Here is a 25,938-nt window from a genome sequence, read left to right as displayed (position 1 = left end):
CTTCTCCCCTTCCTTTTCTTTTTTCCTTTTTTATTTCTTCTTAAATTTTTTTTTTTAAAGATTTTATTTATTTATTTGACAGACAGAGATCACAAGCAGGCAGAGAGGCAGTCAGAGAGAGAGGAAGGGAAGCAGGCTCCCTGCTGAGCAGAGAGCCCGATGCGGGACTCGATCCCAGGACCCTGAGATCATGACCTGAGCCGAAGGCAGCGGCTTAACCCACTGAGCCACCCAGGCGCCCCTCTTCTTAAATTTTTTAAACGATTTATTTGAGAGAGCAGGGGGAGGCGCAGAGGGAGAGGAAGAGAATCTCCAGCAGACTCCCTGCTGTGTGAGGAGCTGGACGAGAAGCCCAGTGTAGGGCTCCATCCCACACCCCAAGTTCATGACTTGGACACTCAGCTGTGCCACCCAGGCACCCCTCTTTTTAATTTTTATTATAGCCCCTTATTGAGGTTTAACTGACCTATAATAAATTGCTCATGTTTGAAGTGTTCAGTATATGTTAAATTTTGAACTGTGTATACAAAAGATAATGTATCCCTTGTTCCCCAAAGTCCATTTGTGCCCATTTGTCAATATTCCTTCCTATTCTTTTTTGCCCCTCCCCAACCCCTAAGTAACTGCGGATCTGCTTTGTGTCACTATGGATTAGTTTAGGGGTTCTTTGTTTTTTTGTTCTTTGGTTTTTTGGGTTTTTTTTAGAATTTTATACAAATGGAACATACAGTACTTCTTGTTTGGCTTCTTTCACTGATTGTAGTTTTGAGGTTTATTCATGTCGTGTGTATCAACAGTTCATTCTTCTTACTGCTGAGTAGGAAGTTCTACCATAGCTTGTTTATCCATTCACCTACTGATGCACAGTTGGGTAGTTTATACTTTTCAGCTGTTAACCAAATACTCATTTACAAAGTCTTTGTGCTGGATGTATCCTTTTTTTTTTTCTCTAGGGTAAATACCCAGGTGTGGAATGGCTGGGTCATATGGTAGGTTTATGTTTAACATTGTAGGAAACTGCCAGACTGCTTTCCAAAGTGATTATACCATTTTACACTCTGACCGTGAGACAATTCCAGTTGCCAAAACTTGGTAAGGTCATTCTCTTTAATTTTAGATGTTCTAGTAAGTATGCCTGTAGTAGTATCTCATCTTGGCTTTAGTTTGTCTTTTTTTTTTTTTTTTAAGATTTTTATTCATTTATTTGACAGACAGAGATCACAAGTAGGCAGAGATGCAGGCAGAGAGAGAGACAGAAAGGGAAGCAGGCTCCCTGCTGAGCAAAGAGCCTGATGTGGGGCTCGATCCCAGGACCCTGGGATCATGACGTGAGCTGAAGGCAGAAGCTTAACCCGCTGAGCCACCCAGGCGCCCCCTAGTTTGTCTTTTCTTAATGACTAATGATGTTGAGCATCTTCTCATCTGCTTATTTGCCATCTGTGTATTTTCTTTAGTGAGGTGTTCAAATCTTTTGCCTGTTTTGAAAATCGGGCTGTTTCTCATTACTGAGTTTTGAGCGTTCTTTATAAATGTGGAATATATACGGACATCAGCTCTTTATCAGAGGAGTGATTTGCAGATATTCTCTCCCAGTAGGCAGCTCTTTTCATTTTCTTAACAGCATTTTCTGAAGAGAAAGTTCTTAATTTTGAATCGGCTTTATCCATGTTTTTCTTTTATGAATTTTGCTTTCAGTGTTGTACCTAAGAAATAATTTGCCTAACCCAAGTTTGTTACAGAAATTTTCTTTCCTACATTTTCTTGTAGTTTAAGGTTCTATATTTAGGTCTATTCAATTTAAATTAATTTTTATATATAGTACAAGATACGGATTGAAGTTCATTTTTTTTAATATGTTCATTTGTTCCACAATGCTTTGTTAGAAAGGCTGTCCTTTCTCCACTGAATTGGTTTTGTAACTTTTTTTTTTTTTAATCACTTGTCCATATCTCTGTCCATTTATTTTTGGAATCTATCCTGTCCTAGTGAATTTTTTATCTGTCTTGATGCCACCACTCCACTGTCTTGGTTACTCTTTTTTTTTTTTTTTTTTTTTTTTTTTTAAGATTTTATTTTCAGGTAATCTCTACATCTAGCGTGGGGCTCAAATTTACAATCCCAGCCAAGATCAAGAGTTGCATGCCTCACCAGCAGTGCCAGCCAGGCACTCCCAATTACTGTGTCTTTATAACAGGTCTGGGTGTCAGGTTGTGTAAGTCCTCCAACTTCGCTCTTTAAAAAGTTGTTGCGTTCTTACGAAATTTTAAAAGGAGCTTATAAATTTCTATGAAAAAAAAACCCACCTGCTGGGATTTTGATAGGGATTGGGTCAAATCCATAAATTAATTCTGGGAAAATCAGCATCTTAACAGTATCGAGTCTTCTAATCCATGAATATGGTACACCTCTTCACCTACTTAGGTTTTTAAATTTTTCTCTCAGCAATGTTTTATAGTTTTCAGTGTGTGGGGATTGCAAACTTTTTGTCATATTTATCCCTGAGTATTTCATAAGTTTTGATGCTACTAAATAGGATTTGTTAAAATTTCGGTTCCTGATTGTTGCTAGTTTATAGAAATAAAACTGATTTTATATAGACATCCTGTGTTTTAAAACCTTGCTAAAGTCATTTATTAATTCTAATACCCTCCCCCCCACACACACTTTTTTTTTTTTTTTTGCTAGAATCCACTGTATATTCCAAGAAGGAAAGACTTTAATAAAGGGAACTAAAGACTTTCACAATCATTAGAAAGTCTGGGGGGGAAAATTCAGGGGAGGGGGCTATTGTTATTGTTGATGACATTAGAGTGCCAGGTTCCCAGGAAAGCAGTGATCTCAACTGCCTGCCGCTTCAGTATGGCTTTAACTCATCTGGAAGCTGCTCTAAGAGTGGAAAGTCCGGTCTGCTGCTTGTGTGTCTGCTTGCAGCTGTTTTCAGAGCATATGGACTCTGTCTTCCAAATCTCACATGGGTGTGCCTCACTTCAGCCCATCTAACCTAGAACAAATGGAGAATGGGCTTCTCAGAAATGTAGTTCCAGACCTTTTCCTGCTATGCAAGGAAGACTAGGAGGCGGCAGTGCCAGGCCAGCAGTCTGGCACAGAGGACATTAATAGAGCTACATGTAAGATGCCACACCCAGTTGTGGAGAACTGACTTAGCAGTACTGTGAAAAATAGGGGTGTTTGATGGTTGTAATTCAGTAAGATGTGATTTCCAAGAAGGCACACAGGCTCTTGGACAGCAGTGGCAGTAGTATATTTTCTGGGATGAGGACGTGGCAAGGCCTGCTCCCGTGCTGCCTTGCCCAATAATTGGATGAGTGTACACAAACTGGAACATGTTTTAGGGGATAATGACCCTAGTGTGAGGGGGTAGAAAGCCAGACCACACAGGCAGTGTTGGAAGGAACTGGGAATGCCTTGGCATGATGGGAGACTACAATGACTAGAACGCTTGCTCTGTGCAGCCTGGGAAGGAAGGCTTAGGACCAGTGGGCAGAAGCTGCAAGGAGACCATTTCCGAAGCACTGCAAGAAGTGCACAGCTGGACTAAGATCGAATAGAAGGTCAGAGAAGGGGGCACTGCTTCGGGCTTATTCAGTTAAGCGTCTGACTTGGGCTCAGGTCCTGATCTCAGGCTCCTGGAACTGAGCCCCCTGTCTGGCTCTGTGCTCAGCGGGGAGTCTGCTTCTCCCTCTCACCTTCCTGCACTCCTACCCACATGCTCTCTCTCTCTCATAAAATCTTTAATAAAACAAAAACAGAAGGCCAAGAGTTTCCCTTTGTTCAAGATTGCTGGGCCGCCTAGCAAGAGTGCGTATAAGGTGAAAGAAGAGTGGTTTCAAATTAGATGTTCCTTAGGTTCATCGGTTACAACTTTTGCCACCTTGAATTTCTGAAAGTGAAAACAAGTTCTTTTAAATATTTTATCTGTATTTAGTTTGAGTAATTCTAAATAAGTCTAATCCTTGTATGTCTCAAAATACAGAAAGTGGGAAATTTCTGAGATGCTTAGATTCAGAGCCGAGGTGTGCACAGATCTTCCTGCCGTATTTCACTGATTCTGAAACTTACATCCTCTACATGCTTGACATCTCTGAAGTCGTGTGCAGTTTGATGGGCACTCTTCAGCTATTGATGCCTTAGGATTGGCTCTCATCCGGTTTTTTGTTTTGTTTTTGTTTTTTGTTTTTGTGTGTATGATTTTGGCCCTAGCAATCCTAGCGTTATTTCAGTGGCGTTCCATACATACTTGGTACTCCGTGATTTGTTTAATTGCATTTTAATATAACTTTGTAAAGATTATGCTGTAATTTGGCACCGAAACAAGATGGGAATAACAAGGCATAAGTTTGATAGTAATGAGGTTAGTATTTATTCTTGGAGAAATGACTACAATTCCGTATTTTCTTGGAAAGGAGCAACCAAGTGCATTGTACTTGTGCTATTCAAAGTCAAGGCCCAGGACCGGCAGCTTGTTAGAAATGGAGAGTTGTAGTTTAAAACCCACATCTACTAAGTAAGAATCTGCATTTTAATGAGATCCCCGTTAAAGTTTGAGAAGCGTTGCTTTCTTTCACTTCATATAGGAAGATAATCCATTTGTAAAAGGAGCTATGTTGAATTTTGTTCCTGGGATACAAAAGAATTGCCTATCACATGTCACATTGATGGATTTGAAGGCAGGAGATATTTTTGTACCCCTCTAAATGAAAAATGCATTTACCTTAATTTTTCTAGGTTTAATGTTACCATTTTCTTCCCATGAGCCACTCAGTGTTAGAATGATTTTTATGCCTCAGTGCTGTTTGGTTTTGCCTACTAATTTAATATCATGTACAAATTACATTAGCATCCCATTAAATTCTCTCAGTCAGAACTAGCAAATGAAAAAAATGTTAAGAAGAGATTCAGTACAGATATTTGGAGTACCCTAGTATGTAATTTCCTCTGCCTAACTGGATATGTTCCAACATGCTTTCTTTTTGTGTGCGTTTTTAATTAAAACACTCTAAATGGATACTTTGAGCACTTGCTTGACTCTTTTCATGGCACTTCTTTTGTTAATTTTTTTCACCCCAGATACACAGGCGGTATCATTAATCCTTAATTGGTTATGGTTGTTAATGGTTTGGGGATCTAGTTATTTTCTTAATGTTTTATAAATTGCCAAGATAACCATTTGTCTTTTAAGGAAATAAAGGTACGAGCCACATGTATTAAACGTGCTTTGGAAAAGCTCCGTGTAAGTCTCTGTTAGAGCCCTTGTGTCCGGACTGCAGAATCCATTCTCCCAGGTGTCCGGGGGTTTAGTCAGTGGTGACACTATCTCACTGATTTCTTGGGAACCACACGTTGGAACTGGGGAGGGCCTGGTGGGGGCATTTTCCTCTTCCTGCACACTCAGGAAACCGTTATTACAGGTGTGGATTCTGCTCCCTGAGAAGATCTGTGCCCTGTACCCTGTCGTTTCCCTTCTAAAGTTCGTATACAGGCATACCTTACTGGCAGAGCGTAAATCACATCTCAGTCTCTAGTTCTGAGGGGAGTGGACCTGAGGTAGCTTGGAATTAGTGTTGACTGAGCTGTTGCACATACCCACCACAGAGTCAAACAATAGCGTATATTACTATGTTATCACTAAAATCCTCAGTGAAAGAATTGTATGATGAATTACGGGGTAGAGGAAGATTTTAAATACCCCTGTGGTATCATATTTATCATGTATCTAATATACTCAAGGCCAGGAACCTTGATTGATACAACTATAACAATTTGAACATATTAGACTAAATTGTAAATTCTAGAATATTTCTGGGAATGCATTTCTGGGAACGCCAGGACTAAACAATTTGAAAAATTCCTTTTGACTCTTACAGGACTTTCATAAAGAATTACTTAAAAATGGTTTAGGGGCACCTGGGTGGCTCAGTGGGTTAAGCCTCTGCCTTCGGCCCAGGTCATGATCTCAGGGTTCTGGGATCGAGCCCCATGTCGGGCTCTCTGCTCAGCTGGGAGCCTGCCTCCCCCTCTCTCTGCCTGCCTCTCTGCCTACCTGTGATCCCTCTCTCTCTTTCTAAAAAAAAATAAATAAAATGGTTTAAAATAGAAGTCCTTGGAGAAAATTTTAAACAGATGAGTCAGCGTTGAAGCCCTTTTAAATTAAAATTTTAATTGAGATCATCATAGCCTCACATGCAGTTGTAAGAAAGAGTCATGTGTCCTCTACCCGGTTTCCCCTGATCAGTAGTTTCTTCCAGATCTGTACTACAGTATCACAATCGAGGTATTAATATTGATAGAACTCACCGATCTTATCAAGATTCCCCGGTTTTACTTCTACCTGTTTGTGTATACTTGTCTATGACTTTACCACGTGTACGTTCACATATTCGCCACCACTGTGAAGATCCAGAACAGTTCCATTACCCCAAGGATCACTAGTGTAACCACACCTGTGTTACTCTGCCCCACGCCTCCTTGCAGCCCCCGACAACACTAGTCATTCCAGAAATATTTATATAAATGGAATCATACAGTATGTAACCTTTGGGGTTGTCTTTTGTCTCTTAGCATAATTCCCTGGAGACTTATCCAGGTTGTTGACGTATTATGAGTTGGGTGTTTTGTACAGTATTGGTTTGCTTTTGGCATGTTTCACGTATTGGGTGGATGTGTTGTATCTGTTCACATCTGTCTGCCTCAGTTGTATGGAGTTGATAATGAACCGCTAACACACTTACCACAGAGCATCAGGAATACGTGGGGTTCTTTTTGTTTTGGTTTTGGTTTTTTGGTTTTGGGGTTTTTTTTTTAGATTTACTGACTTGAGAGAGAGAGAGAGAAAGCAGGGGGGAGAGGGAGAGGGTGAGGAAGAAAGAGTCCTAAGCAGGCTCCATGCCCAGCACAAAACCCCACCTGGGACTCAGTCCCACAACCGCAAGATTATAACACAAGCTGAAACCAAGAGGTGGATATTTTTTTTTTTAAATTTTATTTATTTATTTGACAGACAGAGATCTCAAGTAGGCAGAGAGGCAGGCAGAGAGAGGAAGGGAAGCAGGCTCCCCAATGAGCAGAGAGACTGATGCGGGGCTTAATCCCAGGACCCCGGGATCATGACCTGAGCCGAAGGCAGAGGCTTAACCCACTAAGCCACCCAGGCGCCCCAGGAATACGTTTTGATGCTATTTGATGGGCAGTTATCCAGTCCGTAAAGAAAAAGATGTTCTTTATTTCTAGAGACATTTTCCTGTCAGGATGAGCCCTGTTTATCTGAATTGAGGTTCTTAAAATCGTTTCAATCCAGTCAGAATCTTAGTGGTTACTGCTTCCAAGTAGGAAATTGTCAGCCCTGCCTCTGCCTGATGTTTGAAGCATGATGAGTTTGGGCAAGTGAGTTCAGGAACCATTGGTCATGATTCTGGTTATGGAGAAAAGTTGGTCTTTATCAGAGGCCATGAATTCATATGCCCAAAGTTCTGGTACTTTCAAAACACCAAAGAAGCTATAAGCGGTCTTCAGAGTCCCCCAAAGTTTATGGAGGGCAGAACACGAAGAACACAGGTTCCTGCCCTAACAATGATGTCTGGGTTGTAAGGGGAGGGAGTTAACAGCTGTTTGAAAAAGTTAAACTGAGAGGCCTGGGAAGGCAAGCAGCACTGCATTTTATTTGCTGCTGAATTCTGGACCCCTAGCACAGTGCTTGACACCCAGCAGGCACTGAAAGAGAAAGAGAAAGAATGAGTGAGGTAGGGGTGCGTGGGTGTCTTAGTGGGTTAAAGCCTCTGCCTTTGGCTCAGGTCATGATCTCAGGGTCCTGGGATCGAGCCCCATCGGGCTCTCTGCTCAGCAGACAGCCTGCTTCCCCCTCTCTCTCTGCCTGCCTCTCTGCCTACTTGTGATCTCTGTCTGTCAAATAAATAAATAAAGTCCTTAAAAAAAAAAAAAAAGAATGAGTGAAGTAGAAGGGAAACTTTAAAGAAATAGATGTCCCGTTCTTTTAGTGTGAGTGACCTTATATATAAGCTCAGAAGACTCCGATGGTGTGTGGAGGTGTTTGCTGTGAGGAGAGGGTAAAGGAGGGGAGGAGATTCACCCCGAGGCCCCAAAATGAATAAAGCCCCAAATTCACAGTATGCACTTTCCCAGCTCAGGGCCCTTCTGCTTTCTGTGCCTGGTGGGTTACTCCCCACCAGAAAGTTTTCTTCTTTAGGTCTCTCACTGCCTCAGAGAGGCCTTCTGTGAACATTTTGTATAAAGCAGCCCACTCATCCCTTCTCTCTTGGTCCTCTATAGCCTCTTTCCCAGCTTTATTTTCTTCCTGGCATTTGTAATGATTCCCTGGCATTGGGTGTTTGTCCCATCTGGAATGTCAGCTTCCTGAGGGTAGGGCCTGTCTCTCTTTCCCCTCACTGTTGTATACCCAGTGCTTGGCACATAATAGTAACTCAGTGTATGGTATGTGGTGGCTTTTTGATAGAACACATGTTCCTCAGAGAGAGAAGAATTTCCCTCACTCAGTAATCATGCATTTTGGTACCATTTGCATGGAGGACCTGGTGTGTCCCTAGTTTTGTTTTGTTTTGTTTTTTTGCTGGGTGACTAAGAAAAGTAAGGCCAGCTCCCCTGCATTCAGAGACTTCAGGGGTAGCAAATGCAAATGTGCTAGCTCACGTCTCTGCAGTGTTCTGGGTGCTCTGAGGGAGGCATGCGAGCCACCTCTGAGGCCGGAAACCGCAGCCCTAGAAATGTTGACACCTCAGAGGAGAGGTGGGCTTTTTGGTTGAAGGTGAGAACAAGAGATTTTGGAAGTGGTGATCGTTACTCAATTGTGAGAAGATAGGTCCCAGTTAACTTGAAAAATGCAGTCATTCTAAGAAGAGCCTCTGCTACCTCTCTGACCCCAACCACCACTTTCTCCCTTCCTCCTCAAACACAAGCTCCTGGTTCCTCAGACACGTCATCTCATAATGCTGTCTCCCAGGCACCCACACAATCCCTTGCTTCAGTGGGGTTCTTAGGCCACCTGACCAGAGAGGCCTTTTCTAACCATCATATGTAAGATGCTCTCTTCCCTGCCCGCCATCTCCATCAGCTTACCCTACCCTGTCTTCTCCAGGGTACTTGTTGCCGCCGGAAGTGTTTATTTGATACATAGAGTTTTGTTGTAGATCTTGTTTGTTGCCTTTCTTCTCCACTGGAATGTAAGCCCCCCTGAGAACTGGGCCTTGGTTTTATTTCTGCTCTATCCCCTGTGCTTAGGGAAGGGCCAGCTCGTGTTAGGCACCCGGGAATGTCTGTTAAAGGAATGGATGGATCCGTTCCTGGGCATCCTGCAAGATGAGAGGTGAAATACAGACGAGCCCCAAACCAGCCTCTGTTCCCCAGAGACCTCCCTGTTCAAAGCTGCCATGCTGCAGAGAAGTCCTTTCGTGTGGTCTGATGCTGCCCGTGACGGATAGCTACAACACCTCGGGGGCTTGTGGGGTGTCCAGGGGAAGGCATGTTTTCTGTGAATTGGAGATGATGTAGACGGATACTGAGCCAAGACTTGATAACGGAGTAAGGTGTGATTGGGCCACAGAAGGAGGAAGGTTTTTCTATCAGCTGCGTGGAATTGATGAGGGAGAATATGGAAGTTAGAACTGTACTGTGAATGATCTTGAATGTGAGCTCTAGGGAGGTGTCCAGATGGCACAGCTCTTAACTTGCCCTGTGTGCTCTTAGACTCTTGGAGCCTTTGAATGTTTAATGTGGTGGGTTTTTAGGAACGTTAGCACAATGGCTGTTCCGTATTCTAAACTTGTGAGCAGAACAGGAGTCTTGCTCTGCCTCAGCTCAGGTGAAGACTGGATATTTTTTCCCCTTTATTCAAGTACTGCTTTTCTCAAAAAATAGTTACTACTACTTCTTTCAATTAATGGTTATTTTTTAAAAAAGAAACAAGAAAACACTGTTGTATTTTTTTCACCTTAGACCTTTCTTAAAAGTAGTTTTGCCTTTTTACTAGTCTAGATTTATTCTAGATTATAGTGTTTACACTTGGATCTGGCTGCGTAGTTAGAGATGCCGGAGAACGTGAATGATTTCTTCTGCGTTTAGACTTAGAAGCAGTTGGTGGTTAAGTGGGACCCAGCTAGTCACCTGGCACTTATATTTGATTGCTGGATGGAAGGTTTGATGTTTGAGGTATAAATACCTTTTTTTTCCCCCAAAGATTTTATTTATTTATTTGACAGAGAGAGACATCGAGAGAGGTAACACAAGCGGGGGAGTGGGAAGAAGGAGAAGCAGGCTTCCCGCTGAGCAGGGAGGCCTGATGCAGGGCTCGATCCCAGGACCCCGAGATCACAACCTGGCTGAAGGCAGACACTTAATGACTGAGCCACCCACGCGCCCCTATAAATACCTTTTAAAGTATAGGCTTAAATGCAGAATTTGGAGCTGTGGTTCTCTTCCTAGAGATTCCTATGTAGTTGATTTGGGGAGCTACCCCGATAATGGTTTTGTTGATTTTTGTTTTATTTTGAAATAATCTTGAACTTACAGAAAAGTTGCAAATACAATTAAAACAGCAACAACACTTTTCCTGAATCACTTAAGAATAAATTGTTGTCCCAGTGTCCCATCGCCCGTATCCCTTTTCCCTATACTTTAGTGTATTTCTAAAAATCAAGAACATTCTCCTATATAACCACAATACAACTATTGAAATTAAAAAAAAAAAAAAAAAAAAAAAACCACTGATACATTGCTACCATTTAATCTTCAGCCCCTACACAGAGTTTGACACTTAGCCCAATAATAGCCCTTATAGCAAAAGTATCACACTTAGCATTTGGTTATTTTGTCTCGTTAAATCTCCTGTTTCCCTGAGGTTCAGTGATCCTGAAACTTTTGAAGATTGCAGACCCATTATTTGGTAAAATGCCTCTCAGTTTGAGGTTCTCTGGCGTTTCCTCCTGATAATTTTCAGGTTATACATACTTGAGAGGAATATCGTAGAAGAGATTCTGTGTTCTCAGAGCATCTAATCAGACAACTCACAGTTTCAGTTTATCCCATTACAATGATGCTCGTGTGTTTTACTTGATTAAGGTGGTGTCTGCCAGGCTTCTCCTCTGTGTACTTATTCTTATCTCCTTTCTAATTAGTATTTTCATAGGGAGGTACCTTAAACTATGTGAATATTCCATTTCTTTCACTTTTAACTTACTCATTTACTTATTTCTGTCTGAATGGACTCATAGTTTCCTATTTTATACAATGGCTTATAATTTCTTACCATCATTATTTTTTATGTGCATACTGTCCCAGATTTAGCTTATAGGAGCCCCTTCAAATTGGTCTCTGCAGCTGTTTGACATGCCCCATTATTTGTTGAACATTTCCTTGCTTCTTGGCAACAAGCATTCCACACTCATTTTGTACTTCCTTTGCCCTAGCCCCAAATTAGCTCTTCTGAAAAAGAATTTTAGTTCTTTTTAAGAATGATATTTAGAAGCCACAGTCTGGGTACTAGGTGTGTTCATTGCTCTTGGGGTGTTGCTTCTTCCCAAGCCCTTTCAGTGACAGAGCTAGGGGTGTGTGTGTGTGTGTGTGTGTTTGCATACATGAAGGAATATGCACACATATGGGCTCCCAAAAATCACATCTATGTTTATTGTTACGTCTTTCTCTGTATGTTATAAACCCTGAGTTGTTGCCAATAACTAATTCTGATCCAACTCCACAGGACTCTTTTGAGCTTTTTCCCTTTCCATTTTGGTAACTACTTTTTCAACAGTGAGAAACCTGGTTGTCATCATCATTAATAAATATATTGATTTGGAGCACCTGGGTGGCTCAAGTCTCTGCCTTCGGCTCAGGTCATGATCTCAGGGTCCTGGGATCGAGCCCCACATTGGGCTCTCTGCTCAGCAGGGAGCCTGCTTCCCCCTCTATCTCTGCCTGCCTCTCTGCCTACCTGTGATCTCTCTCTCTCCGTCAAATAAATAAATAAAATCTTTAAAAAATATATATATAAATCAGTCTCCCTATATGTAACCGCCTTCCCTGCGTGGATGCCCTCTTTGCCCTCTTGGGTTCTGGTGCAGCATGGGATATTTTAAAGCTCCTCAATGATGCAACCAAGGTAGAGCACAACTGGATGAGAAGAAAGGTGAACTCTATACTTTTTGATTCATCATTAAGTAAATGGCAGGTTTGTTTTTTGGTTTTTTTTTTTAAGATTTTATTTATTTGATAGAGAGAGACACAGAAAGGGAGGGAACACAAATGGGGAGTGGGAGAGGGAGAAGCAGGCTTCCCACTGACCAGGGAGCCTGATGCGGGGCTCAATCCCAGGACCTTGGGACCATGACCTGAGCCAAAGGCAGATGCTTAATGACTGAGCCACCCAGGCGCCCCTAAATGGCAGGTTTTTAAGTCAGGTTTGGTTTGGGAAAGTAAATTCTTCCTAAGGAAGTGAAATCTAAAGAGAAAACTCAATTCTACCAATATAAGCAGTAAAAGATCACGGTGAAAGCACAGCCTGTCTCCTGGAAAGCTTTGAAAAATATTTATTTTGGAAATAAATCTTGTAGTGAATATGAATTTCAGTCCCTTTCCCTGAATTACCTGTTTATAGGAAAAAATACTTGAAAAGGTTAGTTGTTTTGAAGAATGTGTTTCATTAAAGACTTACTTTGCTTTTTTTTTACATTGAGTTTTTAAAATAAACTTTTTAGAATAGATACAGAAAGAAATTGCAACTCACTGCTTTTTAAAGCATTGGATATTTAAACAGATTTTCAGACTGTGTTGCTCTTTCTCAGTAGTCCATCGCACTTTAAAATACAGGAACTGAGTTACAGTAACTGGGTCATGAGGAATCCCATATTCTCCCACTTGCATCCAGAGGAAGCAACTACAGTAGGATCCCTGGCCAGCCTGCCTTAGATGGTCAGCCTCTATCTTGCCAGTTTTCATAATGCCACGTTCTGGAAGTGGTGCACTGCTGCGGGTGGATTTCCACCACGAGTTCCCGCTGAGACTGAGGGACACATCATCTGACTCCACAGAGTTCCAGCATTCAACCTACGGGAATCACAATAAAACCTCTTCCTTGATGGTGTTTGTAAAGTTTCCGTTGAAGTTATCTTTGGGGTGTGAATTGTGCACATCAGGCTTTTGTATGTCTATGTCAGAGGTAGGGAGGGAGAAGGGCCAGTATTTGTGAATATGGACAGAACCCCAGGAGGCTTGGCATGTAGGGAGAACACCTGGTCCTTAGTTGTTGTCATTTAGTTCTCGTTTTCTAGAAACAAAGCATTACCCGGTCAGGAGAGCCAGCTTCAGTGTTGATGGTCAGTTCTTTGTACAGGTTGAGGCGTAATACCACTCTCCAACTCAAGTCCTTCAGGAACCGTCTTTGTGGCTTTTGCCACGCCAGCAAACATTTACTTCACGTTTTTCTTTCATGTGTCTGACTTTGAACTTGGCATTTTTCTGGATGGTATCTGTGAAGCCGTGAGTTCAGTGTGCTGGATCACCTAAAATCCTAAGTCTCTGTTCAGTACTGTGGGGGAACTGGGCTCCAGATCTCGGTCTCCTTCTAGCTCCGCCGTTCGGAAAGTGGCGTCGGGCCCTGCCTTGAGCTTGGAAGCAGCCGCAGTAGTTTTGGCGATGCGCTCTTCCCATTTGCTGCACAGAGTGGAGGTTGGCAGCCTTCTGTATACGTTACATTCAGACGCATGTTACAGGGTGTAGGAGTCTAAGTATTACATTATTCTACATGTGAAGCATCAATTACATTATCTTAATTTCTTAAGATTCAGCACGTGTTCAACTAGAATGTTCAGTGTCATGGATCATTTTTGCTCTCATTGGTGGTCTTAATGCACATGTCCACGAAGCTGCAGCCGTGAACTCATTCAGGAAGGGGTACACGGATTTATAGGACGCTTGGTACCCACCTTAAAAACACAAGTAGAAAACATGTAAAGTGTCCAGTATTAGTAATATAGAAGAAAAATATGAAATGCAGAATGTAGAGTTTTATGTTAACCACACTGGAGATGTCATGGGAAAATGCCTAAATTGTGATATGTAACTGCATATCATGATTAATATATTCTGTATTATTTTTGAGGGCTGTTGCCTATCACAGAATTTTTCTTGGGCACCCAGTGGCTCAGTTGGTTAAGCGGCTGCCTCAGGCTCAGGTCATGATCCTCAGGGTCCTGGATCAAATACCTTCAGGCTCCCTGCTCTGCAGGGAGTCTGTTCTCCCTCTGTCTGCTGCTCCCCATGCTTGTTTTCTCTCTGTCTCTCCCCCCTCCCTCTGTCAAATAAATAAATAAAAACCTTTAAAAACATTTTTTTCTTTGACATTGCTAATGCTTTGTGTTTTATGTGTTCTCTACTTGTGTTTTTAAGACCAGGTACTGAGTGTTCTGTAGATCCGTGGATTCCAGGAATATCCCCTAAAAGCCAACCAGATGTTGTCATATATTCAAATCAAGGGTTTTGCTGTGTGTGTGTGTGTGTGTGTGTGTTGTTTCAGGAAGATACTTTAAAGCTCACTTTAATAGGCTTCTTTAAAACCGAACAGTCATATTTTGTAAAAGGAGTAACAAACCAAAATAGGGGGATAACCAAATGTGGTGAGTTTTATGCATCCTCTTAGTTTAAGTAAGATACCGGGTTCTGCTCAGTCACAGAGATGGAATGTTTCCACACCATCTACAAACATTTCATTGGCTGCAAAGAGACTGAATATAGATGTTAACCTTCTGGTGTGCTATTACTTTTAACAGAGAGAAGGAGCAAGAAAGGGAAGAACAGTTAATGGAAGACAAGAAAAGGAAGAAAGAGGATAAAAAGAAAAAAGAAGCCACTCAGAAGGTAGGTTTAATCACTTAAGTCTGTCTTGACATCCACCAAGCATTAGAGTAAGTAACTGCCTTGGGTTGGATACCTGCGAGCCCAGTAATGCTGCTTAGTTCACTTGAAAGTTTTAAGATCTGAAAATGGGAGAAAGTTGGAGACCTACATTTGTTTCCATAAGTAGGTATTCAGGAGAGCTGCAGCTGATTCAGCAGTAAACGAAATAGAGAAAGGCAAGAGGGTCCCCAACATTTAAATTCTTAACTGAGTTTCCTTATTTATATCATAATTAATCTCCATTTTCTTAGGTTAGCTTATAAAATAACTTCTTAAGGCTTGTTAAGTTCACCACAGTGTTCTCCTTTTGGTCCCTCTACAGCACTGTCATTTGTAAGAGTCTGCTTAGCACTCTGGGGGAGATAATATACCATGGCGTTGAGGCCCTTGCTTAGGGAAGAAGAGATGGTAAAAGATAAAGGACACAGGCCTCACCTCTGTCAACTGACAAGTCTTTTTTTTTTTTTTTTTTTTAAACGGTTTTATTTATTTATTTATTTGACAGAGACACAGCAAGAGAGGGAACACAAGCAGAGGGGGCGTAGGAGAGGGAGAAGCAGGGCCCCCGCTGAAAAGGGAGCCCATTACAGGGACGGAGCCCAGGACACTGGGGTCATGACCTGAGTTGAAGGCAGATGTCCAACAACCGAGCCACCGAGATGCTCCCATCAACCGGCAAGTCTTAATTGATGAGCTGGACCTCAGCGCTATCTGAGCAGAGACCAGTGGGCCCCACGCCCCTCCTTCAGTGTGTGCTCCTCTGCCCCCTCCCTGGTCTAATCTCCCCCACCTCGCCACTCTTTGGCATTGCCTGACTTAGGCTCTGGCTCAGCAAGAGTGTTCTGGTACCTTTTGGGGAGGTAAAATGATTTGCCTCCAGTTCTTGTTACCGCTGACTAGCATACTTGGGAAGTAGGACCTCGACTGTGAGTCAGGTTTGAGGGTTCCTGCTGTAGTGCCAGGTTATTGAAGCTAAGTTTAGGAAGGTAGAAACTGTTACAAGGTTCAGAGGAAAGTCTAGATTTAGAACAGACCCCAGGCAGGCAGTCATACACAAACCAGTGTGGGGTGTCACGGGACACCACAAGTTATCTCAGCATTATTGGATAGAACCGTTATTCCCATAAGTCAGTTTTCTGAATTTCTGAAATAGATCATTTTTGGATGTCAGGAGAAAAAACAATACTGGAAATATTTTCTGAATTGGATTGCATATGACCCTGCCACATTAAACATGTTAAATAAAATTTTCTTTTCTTCATGACTTAATTAAAAGGAATATCCGTTATTATTTGGTCTGTAATATAATAGACTGCTGCACATGCTCATTAAGGTTTTGTCTGCTTTTCTTGGTGTTTCTGTTTCTGTTAGTAGTGGTGTACTCACCATCCCATCCTCATGCCATCAGGGCACCTGCTTTTAACATGTTGCTTCTGATCTGAGCTTATTAGAATTATCTAAAATGTCAGGAAAGAGTCTGACTAAAGATGTCAGATAACAACCTAGAGGATTTTTTCATACTTGCCTTTGGAGACACAGCCCCCTTCCACATATTGAGGCGTGATAAGCAGGTCCACCAGCGAGACCGTGTCAGGGCATTGCCCCTCCGCATACTGACCTTCCAACCGGAGCGATGGAGAGTGAACCACGGTGAAGGTTTTCTTTCCTTTAGGGCATTCCCATTTCATCAACTAAGTTGGTATAAAAATTGGATTTTGCAGTCTGTGGGAATGAATGGTTAATAGGCTGGACATGGGTGAACTTGAGCAAAGAGTGGTAACAAGAAGATAGCAAATTGAGTGATTATTTTAGGCAATCTGTGATCTGTCTTCATTCTTCACAAAGGTCATAATATTCCTCAACTGGAAAATAATCAGCAGCTGGATGTGATTGATAAAATATGCATCTGTAAACTTTACTGTGGATCCACTAATAGAAAAATGATTTACAACACAAGATGGTGTGGGTTTATTCACGAGCAAATTGGGTATTTAGGCAGAGAATCTCATTTATACAGCTGGTCACTCTCCCTGTGTACTTGTATCTGCATGAAGAACTGGTTCAGAAATTATGGCAAAGAAGAAAATCACCATAAATAAAATCTAGATGGTTACGTATGAACAATAACATTCAATCATTTTTGTTCAAAAATGTTCTAGATTGGCTGACGCGGGATTCAGGCCAACACATGGCCTCGGATATTGTTGTATCATACTGAACCATTGTGCCATTCCAGAATTAAATTCTGATTTAGCAGTTTTAAGGAAGAGCACAAAGCTTACCATGTGATTGTCTTAGTGGCTTCCAACCTTATTGTAGAGACAGCGCCTCAACGAGGAGGCATAAAATGTGCTATGATGCAAAGAATCATAGAGAATGTGCCAGAGGCTCTGTCATGTGGTCATTCATTCAGTCAGCACCGTTTACAGTGCTTCCATCCTTCTCGCTGCTTACCCTCTTGCTCTACAATCATCTCTTCGTGTCTGTCTTCCTGTTAGACTGTCAGTTTCTCGAGGTTTTACTCATATTTGTATTTCCGGGAAGTTAGGGCAGTGCCCAGTACATAAGAATCACTCAAAACCCGTTTGTTTAGGGGCACCTGGGTGGCTCAGTGGGTTAAGCCTCTGCCTTCGGCTCAGGTCATTATCTCAGGGTCCTTGAGTCCTGGGATCAAGCCCCGCATTGGGCTCTCTGCTCAGCAGGGAGCCCGCTCCCCCCCCCCCCCACCTGCCTCTCTGCCTACTTGTGATCTCTATCTTTCTCTCTCTCTCTCTCTCTCTCTCTGTCAAATAAATAAATAAAATCTTAAAAAAAAAAAAACCAACTGTTTGTTTAGCAGATCAGTGGTTAAGAATGAGTGTTGGCAATGTAATTTTCTTAAAGAATGGACTTTTCCTTAAAGCTAAATCAAGTTATTTCCACACACACATTAAACTTGAGCTTTTCTCATAAGCAGTTTGCTCTTTCTAGAGCCATCACTGAGTAAACTGGGTTAGATTTCCATTCATGAGAAAGGTGTCAAGGAAGGATTCCATTCACATTCATTAAGCTGATGCTGCTAAAGGACCATTGTTCAGTGTTGGCGGAACACATGCTTTGATCATCAGCTTTCCAGCGTCTGGAGGACAGCTCTTTTAACAGAACCCACACTGTAAGACACAGTTGACATTATTTGGGTTTGTCACTTACAACTGGGGAAGGCATTGACTTCCTGTATAACTGATCTTCAAAATGGCATTCTGAGAAATATTTATAATGTTATAAAATTTAAATTGCCTTAAGGAATTGGTATGTGGATGCAAATCAGTTCATTCATGGTTAAACAGAGTTTTAGAAAAATTGCACAGTAGACTTGAGCTCTTTAACAGTTGGTACAGGGAAACACATTCATTTTAAAGTGCTGTCTACTACAAATTCAATAGAGTTGAATTAGCTTGTCTTTTAATGCAAGAATGTAAGGAACACTCCAGGAGGTCATACAACTAGGGCATTTAATTCAGATTCTGTGTCGGGCATTAGTGTGCTGGAATCCACTGCAAAGCGGGTTGGTTCGCTATAGGACATAACTCCAAAGACGGGCATGCTTTCATGAGCACCCATAGCAGTGGCTTGGTCTCGTTATCAGCCACAAATAACCAAACATCTTCTTTTCTATATCAAAGTCAGAGAACCATTAAAAATGCTTTAGAAGATTAACATTTGGGAAAGGGGAGTCAAAATCATGTACGATTTCGATAATAATAGTAATGAAAATAATGTAAGCCTATTAGAATTCTGGTGCATTTCCTTTTGGGTGTTTTTCTTATGCATGGCCTTTTGTGGGTTTTTTAATATCATAGGGCATGTATAATTAGGTGCCCTCCTTTATTTTCCTCTCAATAGCAGAAGCAGTTTCCATGTGGCTCCTAATCAACATATCCAAACTCTCTAAAAACCTATTATTACATTCAGCCTATCCAACCTTTTAGGTTAATCACTTCCATAGATTTATTAGTTACTATATAAAGAAATACTTTTAACAAAGCAGTCTTTATTTGTTCAGAATTTACATGTTTACTCATTGCTGTATTTCATACTGTTTTCATGAACTTTGATTAAAAACAACAAACATTTATTGAGCATTGGCATAGGGTAATCTGATTTAATCCTTATAACAACCCTTTGTACCCGAGATACTGTTATTACTAATCTCCATTCAACAGATAAATAGAAAACTGAGATCACACAGCCAGGAAGTGGTATGGCTTGGTTTTCAATCCTTTCTGCCATGGCTTCTGATACCTCTGATGATGGGCCTCTGAACTTTTGCTTTCTAGATTTGAGATTGAATGTTTGAGTCCATACTCATAGGGTAATCTTTTTGTCTCTATGGCTAATTTAGTTTTAGGCTCTGTCCATTTCCTTTATCCAGTCATAGCATGAAAATGACAAACAGCATTCCTGATACAGGTACTTCATCATTTAGTAAGAGTGGAATGCTTTTTGTTTTAATTTTTAGTATCCATAGTAGTAAGTTATAATTGAAAGTTATAACTGGACATGTGGCATTATAGAAGGACATCAGAGTGGACTCTCAAGCTTTTTTCCTAGATCTGAACTATGTCTGCATGTCTGATAGCCTGAATTCCTTAAGTCATTAGAATTACAGTAGTCCTATAATAGGGAACTAGAAAGCATATCTCATTCACTTTTGTCTGTTAATTTATTTTTCAGGTCACGGAACAAAAAACCAAAGGTAAGATTTTTTTTTTCTTTTTTCAGTCATTGGAACCTTCTGTGTTTAGATTTTTACACCCTTGCTGACTCAGCCTCCAATCCACTTGGTTAGTGAGAGTGGGTGCAAGGTAATTAAGTTGGTTGTTTACAACCACTGAAGAGCAGTAATGACAAATTAAAAGTACTTGTAGTAGTGTTTCTAGTTGGCCTTAAATTTTTTAGAAGGCAAAGGAGATTAGATTGTTTTGAAAGTATATGGGTCATGATTTTGAACTGAACCTTTTCAAAACAGTAAGAAAAGAAAACTCTAGCCGCTCATTTATAGATGGGAACTGCAGAGGATTGCTAAACATCTTGATGCATGCCATGCATTGTGTCTGAAAGGGCATGTTCAGTGTCTGGGATGGTCAGGTGGTCCTCTGAGCTAGAGCCCGGAATGTGCTTTTTCAAAAAATAATACACTTTAACTCTGTTACAGACTAGTGATGTGTCGTAAACAGAAGCAGATATTCTTCAGGCCATCCCCAACCTAATGGTCTATGTGCTTTCAGATCTCTCTCTCTTCTGTTAATTTGGATTATGCAGTTTTGTGCATAATCTGGTGCAGGTTGGATTATGCAGTCTGATGATGGCTGCACTTTTGGTTGGTTCCCCTGCAGAATGGTAGACCTCATTCGTTGAGACCAGTGTTCTGGCTCCTGTCCTTGCCCACTTAAATATGTGGTTCTCAGCTAGGATATGCATTGACATCATTTGCATAGACTTGCCAAATACACAAGTATGGACCTCCTCCTAAACCTTCATGGTCTCAGGCCACAGACCTAGCAGATGTATTTTGAGAAGCTCTATAGGTGACCCCAGTACATGCCCCAGGTTGAGAGCCACTGCCTTGGATGGAAGGAATCACATTAGGACTGTGATAACTTGGAAGAAGGTCCGGGTATGGATAGGCCATGATGTGATCGGAAGGTCTGGATAGGCCAAGATATGAATGGATAGGCCAAGATGTGATGGGAGGCCCTCTAATGATTGTTTTCTTTTTGGTTTTGTTTTCTTTTGTTGACTGCTAGGCCAAAGCATGTCCAATAGTGATGGAAAACTAATAAAGACGGTGCTAGTTTTTTGTTTTTTTGGTTTTTTTTTTTAGATTTTTATTTATTTATTTATTTGACAGAGAGAGAGATCACAAGTAGGCAGAGAGGCAGGCAGAGAGAGAGGAGGAAGCAGGCTCCCTGCCAAGCAGAGAGCCCAATGCGGGGCTCGATCCCAGGACCCTGGGATCATGACCTGAGCCGAAGGCAGAGGCTTCAACCCACTGAGCCACCCAGGCGCCCCAAGCCGGTGCTAGTTTTTAAGGAAACTTAGTTCTGGAAAACAAATTCTCAGATGACTAGACATTACTGTAATGTTATTTCTAATCAAAATGCATTTCAAGGGAGAATGTAGTCTGGGGCCTTGTAGTGATTTATAAAATAAACTGGTAAGAACATTTAGTGGTTATAATTGTCTTAATTTGTTAGAATAGTGTTTTCCTCTTGTACTTTTAGCCAGTACCAACACAGAAGTGGGCTTTATTTGGAAGTATCTTTATAAATTATATGTTTGAAATAGAAATTATACTTTACCATAAAAATAGAGTTATTGAGAGTAGTACAGAGTCCATATTTTCTAAACCAACATACTATCTAGGAAAGGATTTGGGCACATAGTATTTATGTTTATAGGACTTTCTGATGATTATCAAGACAACAGATGAGAGTATTGGCATTTTCCTGGAAAATCCAGGCTCTGTGGTTGTTGAAACATGGTGGTTAGGTTCCTGGGCTTGGCCACAACTCTTATGTTCATGACGCCAAGTACTAACTGAGCTATGGAAACAAGCTGCTCTGTATGGTAAGTGGTGTTTCTATTGGAAAATCGAAAATCCATTAAGGCATTCTTGGATTTTTTTGTGTATGTGCTGGGTCTGTTCTCAGAAACACATTCCTCTTCCCTCTGCCAAAATCTAAAAAATAAAACTTCCTTTCCTACTTACTATTGAATTTTCTTTCCAATTAGGATTTTTCTCTCACCTGCCATAAAATGGATTATAGCCTCACAGTTTCCATACTCTTTCTACCCCATCCCCCATCAGAAGTTGATCCCTAAGTGAGCTGAAAGCCAGTTTCAGATCTCCTAAGGAATTTATTTAGTAGAACCAGGGAGAAAATAGAAGTAAAAATAAAAATTATCTCTGGGGTATGTTAGTGCATAAGTAGAGGGAGAGGAAAAATGAGAATTCTGGAGAGAATACAACAGGAGTTCAAGTGGAGGTTATATGAAGACAGGGCCTAGCACTGGGCCTGATCTTTCTGGGTTTTTACCCCACTTTACAGCCACATTTTTATCTTTGTTCCCAAAAGCCTGTCTGGACACTCTAAATCCTTTCTTCTCTTCCCTCAGCTGATGTTTCTGGGTCCTGTTCCTCTTCCCAAAGATGGTGCCTTTCTTAGGCAGTCTCCCCATAACTGAATCTGCCCCTCTTTTCCCAATAGACCCTATGAGAAAAAAGACTGTTGGTGCCAAGTCTCTGGTTGTACAGAGGACTGAAGTAAGATTTGTCCATATTTCAGAAAAAAAAATAGATTCATTATATGTTCTGTCTTTATCTTCCATTATTTTATAAAAAGAAAATTCTGGAGAATAGAATTAAGATTTCAAGTGGAGGTTATGTGAAGACATGGCCTAGAGGAGGGCCTTGCTGTCCAGTAGTAGACAATACCAAGCACTTAAAGTAGAAGCTGATGTCCCACTTCGTTGGATATTGGACTTAGAATCAAAAGGGTCTGTGGGATTGATGTAATAGACCAGATATAACAGGGATGAAGGGTAAGGTTAGGACTAAAAGGGGCGCCTGGGTGGCTAGTCAGTTAAGCATCTGACTCCTGATCTCAGCTCAGGTCTGAATCTCAGGGTCATTACTTCAAACCCTGCATTGGGCTCCATACTGGGCCTGGAGCCTACTTAAAAAAAGGTCAGGACTAGAAAGACTGTGCAATGGAGGAGTTTGGACATAGCAATTTTTCCTTGTTAAAAAGATGTTAGGGTCATGGTTGGCTTAATGGTATAGTTATCAGTATGAAATGATTGATTTATAAAAACTAACATGACCTGGGGCATCTGGGTGGCTTAGTCGGTTAAGCCTCTGTCTCTTGGCTTGACTTAGGTCGTGGTCTTAGGATCGTGAGACCCAGTCCCGTATCCCGCTCCGTGCTCAGCGCAGTCTTTGCGAGATTCTCTCTCTCTCCCTCTTCCTCTGCTCCTGCCCCCGCTTGTGTGTGTGCGCTCTAGCTCCCTCTAAAATAAATAAAATCTTGAAGAAAAGATGACTGACATGACCTTAAGTGCTGTTCGTAGAAATACAGTATCTAGGAAGGGATTTACAATTCCTGTAACAGGCACCACACTGTGTAAAGAGACAGAAATCAACTTGTTTGGAGCCTGTGGGGTTTAGGCCAGATAGGTCAATGATTTGAGCCTGTGTCCCCTTGGGAAGGGTTATACACATGGAGATACTTAACCCTCAGTGGAAGGCTTCCCGCCTGAGGAAGCTCAGGTAACGGTCTTCAGAGATTTGAAGGGTCCTGGTGCCTGACACTTAATAGTCTCTTGGTAAATGTCTGTCAGGTGTTTTGTTCAGTGCAACCTATTCTTACAGCCAAGTACTGATGGTGAGAGTCAAAGCAACAGGGAAAAGCTTCCAGCTCAATATAAGTTGAAATTTTTAGATACTGTCCAGCACAGCAGCAGGTCATGACTTTTACCCCACCTTGAACACAGCTGAGGGACAGCACCTTCCCATCCGCATACTTGGGGTGATGGACCATTGTGGTACACTGGCCACAAGTCTCTCTTCTGAGTCTACCCCAGAAGGCATATTTAGTAAATGTGTGTTGGTGGTTGGGATAACCTTGAGTCTACTCTCATTTATTAAGATTTGAGGTGGGTTCCCCCCAGGTAGCTAATTTACAAACTAAGCTAATTGCAGTATGCGTCACGCCTGGTAGAAACACCTGTGTATTCTCACACGGGTGGGAGCGTTTGTTCAGAGATGGAATTGACTGCCTCTAGAGAGTGAGAGAATGCTGGTATATGACATATGGTTCAGCTGGTGGGCATAGAATAGTCCAGGGAGCAGGCAGTGAGGACTTGAACCTGGTTAGGAACAGTGGTGGAGGAGGAAAGAAGGCATCGGAGAGATGCTTTGGTTCATTGGAATGTAATGATGATCAGATAATGATGTGCGGGGAAGAACAAAGTCTAGGACACCTTCCAGGTTTCCTACTTGAGCAGATGGTTAGGTGATGACTGTATTCCTTGAGCTAAGAAATAATGGGGCGCTGGGGAACAATTTGGAGGGCTAAAAGGAAGAAGGGTGAAAGAGATCTGAGTTGGACGTAGTGATTTGGGAAACACTTGGACATAAATGTTAAAGTCCAAGTATGGGGAAACTTGTACTCAAGTAACTTAAATGTGGGAAGAGTTTAGACCTCATATTCATGTTCAGGTTTTTGGTTTTTGGTTTTTTTTTTTTGGGTTTTTTTTTTTAAAGACACAACTCATGGGGACCTGGGTGACTCAGTCATTTAAGTGTCTACCTTGGGCTCAGGTCATGATCCCAGGACGCTGGGATCAAGGCTGCATCAGGCTCCCTGCTCAGTGGGAAATCTGCTTCTCCCTCTGCCCACCACTCTCCCTGCTTGTGTGCGTGCTCTCCCTGCCCCCCTCTCTTTGTCGAATAAATAAATATCTTAACAACAACAACAACAATTGGGAAGACTCCTCCCAGCCCTTGCCAACTTCTTGTTTATTCTCATAATAAGAGGAGAGGGGATTGGGAACGCCATCTGCTAGGAGAATCTCATCTGCTATGAGAATCTTACAGGCACAGATAGAAAATGAATCACTGAATAATTCATCTTCATTCATTTATCAGTTATTTTTATCTATTGGCTGTTAGAGGTCATGCAGAACCTACTATATTGATAATATCTGGCAACGACCAACTTATTTTCTCAAGAAATAGCTTTATTCTGTTCATAGGTTATGGATTCTCTGACCTCTCTTCCTTACTGGGAGGCCCAGGACTGCCTCATGATTGGCTAAGATTAGACCAGGGGTTGCCTTGAAGTGACTTCAGGCTCCTATTTGTTTTCGTTACTCACAGTGCTCACCAGTGTCCAGTGGGAGTAGATTGGGCCCCCTGACTTCTGATGATATCTGTCTCTCCATAAAGGAGCCAGTTCAACGAGCAGCATGCTGGCCCAGCATCCTTTCAGCAGTCGGAGCAGTACAGCCACAGACCTGGCCCAAACATGCCTCTGGAGGTCAGGGATTTGGGCCTCAGAATCATCTGACTTATCGGGCTCAGTGGTTGTTTCTGTAACATTGCCAGCCTCTGTTTGCCAGGTAGATTTTCTTGGAAGGAGGGGGGAGTCTGTTGGTAGCATGAAGCAAAAGAGGTGCCGAAGAACATTCTCTGTAGGGTTGAGGGGAAAACCAAAGGGGATATTTTCAGTCACCCTGCACGTTCCAGACTTCCTGTTTGCCATTTTTAAAACTAAGATAAAACATTAAATTCTTTTTTTTTTAAAGACTTTATTTATTTGTTTGACACAGAGAGAGAGACAGCAAGAGAGACAAGCAGGGGGAGTGGGAGAGGGAGAAGCAGGCTTCCCGCTGAGCAGGGAGCCCGATGTGGGGCTTGATCCCAGGACCCTGGGATCATGACCTGAGCTGAAGGTAGACACTCAACAACTGAGCCACCCGGGCGCCCCAAACATTAAATTCTTCAAAATAAGTAGGAAAAATACCTACGTTTTGGAATTTTTATTTAATTTTATTTGAAATTTTTATTTTATTTTACTTTTTTTTTCTTTTTTGGAGCGGAAGAGAGAGAAAGGAGGGACAGAGCGGGAGAGAGAGAAAAAGTACTCTTGGGCAGTCCCATTGCCAAGCCCAGGGAGGGGCTTGATCTCACGACCCTAATAAGATGATTACCTGAGCCGAAGTCAGGAGTCGGCTGCTTAACCGACTAAGCCACCCAGGTGCCCCTGAAATTTTTATTGTAAATAAAGAGTTGGAATAAACATACAAGATCCCCTTAAGAAAATTTTTTTGACACCAGCAAAAAAATTTATGTTTCTAATTATTTACAGAGTGCGAAGCAAGAGTGTTCAAGTTCAGGTAGCTGTAGAAACCAAAATCCATTGATTTTTGTGACTCTCCGGATCTGAGGTTTCCTGTGGG

General features: G+C 41.8%; 1 protein-coding gene across 2 annotated transcripts in view; it reads left to right on the top strand.

The window, feature by feature from the left end:
* The window catches only part of LOC111157487 (trinucleotide repeat containing 6B), a 185,601-nt gene that overhangs the window by 107,158 nt on the left and 52,505 nt on the right, over window positions 1-25,938 (top strand). For both annotated transcript variants that reach the window (XM_022518917.1, XM_022518918.1), the window contains exons 4-5: window positions 14,808-14,895; window positions 19,648-19,669. In XM_022518917.1, coding sequence (XP_022374625.1) covers window positions 14,808-14,895; window positions 19,648-19,669 — 110 coding nt within the window. The remainder of the gene's footprint in view (window positions 1-14,807; window positions 14,896-19,647; window positions 19,670-25,938) is intronic.

This window comes from Enhydra lutris, unplaced genomic scaffold, assembly GCF_002288905.1.
Source record: "Enhydra lutris kenyoni isolate GAN:26980312 unplaced genomic scaffold, ASM228890v2 scaffoldscaffold55, whole genome shotgun sequence".
NCBI lineage: Eukaryota > Metazoa > Chordata > Mammalia > Carnivora > Mustelidae > Enhydra > Enhydra lutris.
This window is presented reverse-complemented; position numbering and strand designations above follow the sequence as displayed.